Here is an 8,178-nt window from a genome sequence, read left to right as displayed (position 1 = left end):
CCCCAGGCACGGCAGCCCCTGCCCGGCTCCATTCATAGCTTCTCTAGTAGGAAACCGGTGTGACCGCGCCACGTGGCGCAGGCTTTAAACGAACACGGGAGAGAGAAGATGGAGCGATCTGTCGGAGGGGAGCTAGGAGAAGTGGATTCGGTGGGTGCCAGTTATTGAACCGAGCAGGGCAGCCTGCAGAAACATGCAGCAAAGGAGCTGTTTTAAACACAGATGGTTTTTCTCAGCATGTGGTTTGGAGTAGTCCCTATTTGTACCGGGCCCCCACAGCTCCGGAGCCAAGGCAGATGCACCAGCGCAAACAGGTGTGGGATGGACTGGTCCAACACTCATCTCGTGGGAGTTGGGTTCGCAGAGGGGCAGGGGAGTGGGAAGGAGCCCCACCGGGCGCTTCGCCAGCGGGAGGGCTGGCAAATTTGGGGCTTCCTATGATACAGGCTCTCACCTGTGTGTACGTCTGTGTGCATGCTCGGATATTGCCAGACGTAAACGCGGATCCCGGCTCTTGCCTGTGCTCTCCCACCCTTCCCAGAACCGTGCTGGCACGTGCCTCTGCTTGCACAGAGGGAGCGGTGGGAAAGGCACCAGTAACCAGCACTGCTAGGACTCCTTTCCAGGGTGAAAACTGCCCTTTCTGGGGACTTTGGTCATTGTCAGGGATCCTTGGTAAGTTTTTCCTTGTTAAGGATTCCCCTCCCCTCCCTTGCAGTGGGCGTTGTTTATATGGAGCATTTCAAGTCCCAGAGGAGCTGTGGGAGGACTTTCTTTTTCCGTTCTGCTACATGGCAGAGTCACAAATGAGCCTTGGCCAAATCCAGTAAGATCTGATTTCTCATTTAAAGGCATGAAATCATGAGTGTAAGGGAAGGTTTTGAATGTGGTCTGGTGAGGGGTGGCTGAAGGAAAAGGAGGTAGATCTGATCGAGCACTGAGGACTGCTTTCCTCACCTGGCAGTGCCCGTTCCCAAGAGGAGAGAGCTGTGCTTGCTCAACCAACATCCAGCCCCCGTATCCGACGAGGATGGCAGTGTATCAGTGTTGTTGTGTCCTCCTGAGTGTCTTATTTCTTCCACTGTACCTCTGTGCCGAGGGGGCTGATTATTCACTGCCTGCCAAACTCCCTAGCGAACTGGACCTGGTGGCTCGAGTCTCCACCTTCTGCCAAAAAAGGCTCAGCTGAGAATGAGACCGATTCCTCCGTCTGCATGAAAATGTTCCTGCGAGGCTCGGCTGCTGCCCTGCCAGCTGCAGCGGCATGGCTGGGAACAGGGTACGGGTTATTAGCAGCACTCTCTGTACTGCGGCTAACGATCACCAACCCCCTTCCCCACCCTCTTCCCAAACAAAATATCATCTGAAGGAGCAGGAGGGTGTTCTTTAATTGGAGACAAAAGCTCTCCGTTTGAAACGAGGTGCAGGTGACCCACTGGATCACCGTGGCTCGGTTTTGCTCTCTGGAGCGGGCCTGGCTGTTCCCCGCTGGTTTTATTGCGATTCAAAAAATCAGTGCCTCTCTAAAGTCATTCCCTTTAATTGCCGTCGTGTCCCGCGTGGTTTATTAGCAAAGTGCGGTACAGACCCTGCTGAAGCCCACCCCGAGGGGCAGGCGGTGCCCTCCTCTCCTCTCCCACGTCAGCTTTGTGCCTGTTGGGTTTCAAGATGGGGCTCGCCACTGGGCATGTGGAGGTGGGACCGGGGGGGCCCTCCTGGGGTCCTGGCTCTCTGTGGTGGGGATGCAGCGTGTGCCGGGGTCTGCAAAGCTGCCTTGGGAACTGCAGAGCCCACCACGGCTGCTTTTTCAGAGCCATACAGGTGAGATCAATGACGCAGGGGAAGTGCCTGGCCCAAAGTCTCACCGAAAAGCCCCGGTTTCTGGCCTGCCAGCGTGACCCCGCTGCTCGCCGCAGCTCCCCTCGCTGCAGTACGCTTTCAGCCCTCGCCTTCTGAAGGGAAACTAATTCTTCTTCCAGCTGAAGGAGTTCTGCCATTCTTAACTCCGTCCCATTTTGGCACAAATCCCTCCTCAGATGTGGTCACACATATGGATTATATCCCATCTGTTTAAAGGTTTAAATGCCTAAACCCTTAATGTTTGGATAATAGACGGATACGGTAGCTTTGTTATTCTGTAGTTAGCATCTCGTTCTGCATTGAGCTTCCCAGCTATTTAGCTTCTGAGCTCTCTGTATAATTGTGTGTAACCTTTAAATCAGAATGTTTAACCCCTTGATTTATGATCTTAAGCCCCATTATTCAGATGACTTTAACTTTTAATATCTGAGTACTGTCGGAGTCTTTCCAAAGCTCATCTGTAGCACGGCTCAAGCATCTGGCTTTCTGATCTTAAACTGGAATAACTTCCAGCAAGAGTGCTGACGAAAAAGAACATTTTTTTTTTTTTTTAGCACCCGTGACTTTTTTCTTCTTCTTTATCCCCATTTATATTGACGCTTGCCTTTTTATTAATCTTTTTTTTTTTTTCCCCCCTCATTCTGTACCTTAGCTATTTTCTTGCTCTTTTGTAGTGGTCCTGTCATAGGGATTTAATTTTCCCTTTGAAGACCAAGTGTGTGGATGGGGAGAGAGATGTGTCTGATGGAAAACAAGCAAAAGTGCTCGGCGAGACAGGAACTGAAGCCCATCAGCGTGTGACCTGGTGTTTCTGTATTTCTTGGTGACAGTCTGGTGGGGTTGGTCTCCACGGGCAGAAAATTTAGGCTCATTGAAGGAAAGTGCTTAGCCAGCTTGTGTCTCTGCCGCTTGTGTAGTGCCTATTTTGAGAGTAAAAGAGAAACCTCATCTTCCAGTCCTGTCAGTCTGGTCCTTTTCCACCAGCACTAAATCCACTTCAAATATATATATTTCTGTAAAGCCATTTGAAAGACTTAATGGACTGTGATTTTTCTCATTGTGGAAGAGCTGTAGTGAGACTGAGAGTGACACTTAATAGTCTGTCAAGAAAAGACGTATAAAAAAACCCATCTACATTTTTTTTTTTTTTAAGAGAACAGTGCTTTTGTTAGTCTGGTTTTATTTCTGGCAACATTGCAAGCCATACATCGGAGTGGTTCTGACTTAACTTATATAAAACCAGTTCTCTGGGTGTTTACGTGAATGAATTGGTGGCTTTTCCTTTCTTTTCTCTCAACTGATGTTGAATGTCTTGGTGGAAAGTTCTGCTAAACCCTCCTCGATGGCTGAAGTCCCCGATTTTCGCCCATGGTCACCCTTGGCAGATGCGGGAGCCAGCGTTGGCGATGCAGGGTGGTGTGGCTGTCCCACCAGGCAGCCACCGAGACCTGACCCTCTCTGCTTTCCTTTGCACGCTCCTCTTGCCCGCAGCCATGTCCAAGTCGGCTGTCAAAATCTCTTCGGACCTGCTCTCTAACCCCCTGTGTGAACAGGAGCCCAGCTTTCTGGAGATGGTCACGGCCTTCGACACGGCAATGAAGAGGATGGACTCTTTCAACCAGGAGAAGGTGAATATGGGTTTGGCTGAAGAAGGGGAGACCAGGGCGTGCCAAGGTGCTGTTGGTGTCTCCTCCTTCCCTTTTTGCCGTCGTCTCCAAGGTGCTTCCCACATGAGGTTTCGGGGTCCCTTCCAACCCAAAACATTCTATGATTCCATAATCTCACTCTTCTTCTGACTCTGGTTGCACTGGGGATTGCAGCTCATCCCGAGCACACGGGAAAAGTTTGCTATTTTTTGGTTAAAGGGCATTGTGGTTGTGCTCAGAAGCCCACACCATCCTATGGTAGGTGCTGTGCAAACATGTATCGTTGTGCAAACAGGCTTCTTCAACAAGCCTGACATATAATCATCCCTTTTGCTTTCAACAGGTGAATCAGATCCAAAAGACAGTCATAGAGCCTTTGAAAAAGTAAGTACCGACGTTGTCTTATGAGCCATATCGAGTGTTTGTCATAACCGTGTACTTCAGGGATGTGTATCATCCAAAGAGGTGGTGTCAGGTTAGAAATCAGCCCTTCCTAAAGAGGTAATCGTTCACGTCCCTGTGACAGGGTGGCATCCTCCTTGCTTTACAGCTGGGGCATGGAGGGGTGGGATGGTTTAGCTGAGCCCATACTCTTATTCTGTGGCACGGGTGAAGACCTCTTGTGTCTTAGCCTGCCAGATGTCTTCATCTGTACATTAAAGACCACCTGAGAGAAGTAATACTGAATGCATTCAAGCATCCAGCTTCTCTCCCTTTATATATTGGTTATTACCAACACTTTGCTCCATGCAAAGGAGAAAAATTGACTGGGGAGCTCCCCTGTGGGGCAGCAGGCACAGGCAGTGCCACCCAGCCCAGGGTGGTGAGGGCTTGGTTGTTTGAACAACAGTTTCCTTCCTTTGGAAGTTTTCTAAATAAAAAAGGAGAAGCGCAGGAATATTTTTAATTTGCTTTTGATCAAAGTTCTTCCCTGTTTGTAAATAATATATCCATGCAGGAAAGAAAGAGATGGTACAGAGATGTTAACAGATGTCCTGTCGTAGCTAGACAGTGAGCAGGTAGGAAGTACAGACAGCAAAACACCAGCGTCCCCCGTCCCGTAACTGATGCAGGCCGGGATGTCTCAGACCCTGGAGAAAGTCTTGCAAACCTCTGCAGGAAAAGCTTCAGACTGCCCGTGGCCTGAGGGGCCAGCGTGGGTGCAGGTAGAGGGGAGCCCACTGTAGAGTCATGCCGAGAGCTGCCCCGTCACCAGGAGGAGAGGTGGCAGGGAGCGTGCCGGAGCCGGACCTCGCTCCAAACCGTGGTGTCCGCACATTGCACGGCTTGGAAATAAATCCTTATCAGAGAGAGAGAGAGAGAGAGATGGAGCTGTTGACAGCCTTGTTCTGGTAGCAGGTTTCCATGTTTTCCCTCATTCCTTGCTAACCGGTGCCGTACGGTGCGTCAGTACTCAGTCATGCCTCGGCACCGCCGCAATTTTGTCACCTAGGTCTCATCTGGTACAATTCCCCTCTGTCTGCACAATTTCCACTGGCGTTAGCAGCCATTACCAGTGTCACAGGCTGTACCCCCTAAACATTTCAGGAGTGCTTTGGTTGCTCTGCCAAATGTCTTCTGAAATCCTGAGATTTGCTGGTTTGTTACAAGAAGAGAGCAAGCGAGCGAAAATAAAATAAAATTACTTTAATATGACAGTAAGTGTTGCAAATTGCTGAATAACAATTCTGATTTAGGTTTGACACAGGGTGGTTGGTTTGGGGTTTTTTGGTGGTGTTTTGTTGGGTTTTTTTTAAGTTGTTGTTTCTGCCCAAATCTGAAAGTAAAATCTCATATAGCGCTCGGCGCAGGAGGTTGCAGCGTGTTTCTAGCCAAGGGATGTTTGGCAACTCGAGTTTTACCTTGGTTGTCTATCCACGACCAGAAATTCTTCATTATTTAGACAAAAAACGAAGAAAGAAAGGAAGAAAGAAAAAAAATCCCAGGCTTGTGCTGTGGAATTGTGTTGCTTATTATCTAGATTGTCCTCATGAAAGATACATTAACTTTTTCTTCCAGCATTCTGTTAAAATTGGAAGAAGGGCTTGTATCTCTGAAATCTTCACCGTTTGGTGGTTTGGTTTTTTTTTTTTTTCCCCTCCCCGAACTTGTGTTAGTTGGTGAAATGAAAGATCATGCCTTTCCCTGCAAACCTTGCCATGTCTTTTAAACCCTGGGCGGTGTAGGGGGCCGTTAATTAAAGACAATAAAGCCACTTCCACATCACCAGCGCCTCATTCTGCGGTCGTGCAGGGTTCGGCCGCCGGTCGAGATGCTGCCGTGGCACAGAGGGCACAGAAGGGGAAACCCCCTTTCCTGTCGCTTTGGGTTTGAGGCAGCTATGCGAGATCATGTGTTATTATTCCTGCCGTAGGGAAACATTGGGGCCTTAGTGGAGTTTGGCAGGCCGCGGGGGCAGTCGGCTTGTTCTGCCTCGGTGCCGGCGCGGTGCCCGGGAGCGCATCTCGCGAGGTGTAACGCTCGACTCCCCGGTTATCGTCCATCCAGTCCTTGGTTAAACATGAGGGTGTTCGCTTCAGCCTCCTGGCTGCTTTCCAGTCTTGGCAATTCTCTCGAACTTCCTAAATTTCCATTGGACTTGAATACAGTATTCTTTTTTTTTCCCCATCCTGCCCTTTGGCACCTGCAAATGGTTGCTGCGTGCTCTTAAACAGCTTATGTTTCATGCTCGGAGAGGCTGCATCTCTACACTGAGCAAAAAAATGTTCCTTTCCTTCCCTCTTTCTGACTCTCTGCGAGCATAGGTACGTGCATGGCCGAGTCGTGCAGCCAGGAACATTTCTACAGAGCCCAAGGGTCCCTTTTGAGGCTAATGAGATGCAGGAGAGAAATGCAGAGCTTGCACCTCCCCTTGTCCTGCTGGCAGATAAACCCCAGCAACATTTCTAGGATAAAAGTTTCAGATTAATGAAAGCTGCCTTGAGGAGCTCTTCTTATTTCCAGTTAGGTATTGCTTCCCCTCGCAGAGGCAGTCCTCCCCAGCCTCTCCCAAACTTGCTTTGACCTAGAAAAAGGCTTTTGCTGCACCAGCTGCACTTTATTACATCTTCACTGGTGGTCTTTTCATAGTTTATTAGCCAAAGAAACAGATAAGTATAATCCAGGCAATTATCATTAGTGGTAATATATTGTAATCAGAGGCACATGTGCGGTAAAATCTCCATTCAGTTGTCCAGGGATAGTAGGTTTGAGACAAATATTGGAGAATTTGCTAAAACCATGTAGAAGAAAGCGGTAGTGGATTTAGGGGGGTTGGGGGGGTGGAGGCTCGTATTGTGTAAATCATTCTGCTTCTGGGGACGTAGGGTTATTCAGAGTTTTGATTTTTGAGCCCCAAGAAGCCCTTGGCTGGGAATCGCTCATTTAACTGCAGGGCAGGAGCAAAGCTCTAATGAGAATATTGCATATTTCAGCGTGTGGGTTGGGCAGGGAGCTGGAGGGGCCGGGAAAGGTCGGGAGGGATCTGCTCTCCTCTTTGGGAGATGCCTGCACAAATTCACACCAGATCAGCAGATTTAGGGCAAGGGGGGGAGAAAACCAGCTGCTTTTTACTTCACTTTTCCAGTTCTTCACTCTGGCTTGGGTGAGGTCTGTTGGCTGGATCGGGGATAGACTGTGCACCGTCGCCTTAGCATTGCGTATCGTGTGTCCGTGTTTGAGGAAGGGAGCACCTTAAACAAGCCAGGTGGTTTGGAGGTTCACGGGCTTTAATGCCTTTCACGTTTGGAGCCGATTTTCGTTGCTGCAGGGTCTCGAGTCAACCAACTCGAGCAGCCCAGACCTCCGAGAGCACAGGGACGGCGTGGTCACCCTGGCACGGTACCACCCCCTCGGCTCGGAGCCTGCTCCTGCAGCCGAAGCCGAGGGGCTGCTGCAGCACAGGGGGGATTGCAAAGGGTCCTGGGTGCCATCAGCCGGGGCTGGGTGTCAGCAGGAGGTCCCAGAGGTGCGATCCAGGAGTTGTTCACAGCAGATGGAGGTGTAAATCCAATCAGAGCTGTATGTCAGCAAATATCTGCCGGCGATAGCATTCAGGGAGCAGGGGGGGTCATCGCCGTCGTCTTCCCATAACCCTGCCATCAACTTGAGCCCTCGAGCTGCATTTCCTCCCCGGCCGCCGAAGCAGATAACCGGCCGCGAGCAGCCCCAGGGGTGCCAGGGACCGGGGACCGGAAGCAGGAAAAGCCGCTTTCATGTCCTTAACGAGCCCCTAATGAGGATTTCGTGCACAAAGCTAGCCACATGGCTGCCTGGCCCCCTCCCGCCGCGCGGGGCTCGCAGCCTAATCCCCACCTCGCTGCTTTTTTGTACTGTCGTCTTCATTTCTGTTCCTTTTCGCTCTTGTCGGAAGGGCTGGTTTTAATTTCCCCCTTCCTGGTGGGTGGACAGGCCCACGACGGACGTGTGGGCACGGGCTGAGGAATGGCAGGCATCCCCGAACATAGCCCAGATGCTTCGGCCTCGCGCCGAGCCATCCTTCTGCCTCGCCAAGCTTCCTCCTCATCCCATCCACCGTCACTTTTCTTTTACAGCTCGTGCTCCCCAGCTCCGTTATTCCTTTTCCCCCAGCCGTCGATCCTCTCCGCTTCCTTTTGCTTCTGTTATCCGAGCCGTTGTCCCAGAATCAAGGAATCACAGAACGGACAGGGTT

At 50.5% G+C, this 8,178-nt stretch overlaps 1 protein-coding gene across 1 annotated transcript in view; it reads left to right on the top strand.

Moving 5' to 3' along the window:
• The window catches only part of BIN3 (bridging integrator 3), a 38,682-nt gene that overhangs the window by 21,154 nt on the left and 9,350 nt on the right, over positions 1-8,178 (top strand). The window contains exons 5-6 of the mRNA XM_035891394.1: positions 3,352-3,488; positions 3,850-3,890. Coding sequence (XP_035747287.1) covers positions 3,352-3,488; positions 3,850-3,890 — 178 coding nt within the window. The remainder of the gene's footprint in view (positions 1-3,351; positions 3,489-3,849; positions 3,891-8,178) is intronic.

The sequence above is a fragment of the Egretta garzetta genome, unplaced genomic scaffold (assembly GCF_000687185.1).
Source record: "Egretta garzetta isolate BGI_Z169 unplaced genomic scaffold, ASM68718v1 scaffold233, whole genome shotgun sequence".
Classification (NCBI taxonomy): domain Eukaryota; kingdom Metazoa; phylum Chordata; class Aves; order Pelecaniformes; family Ardeidae; genus Egretta; species Egretta garzetta.
Note: the sequence above shows the minus strand (reverse complement) of the source record. Positions and strands in the feature narration are given on the sequence as shown.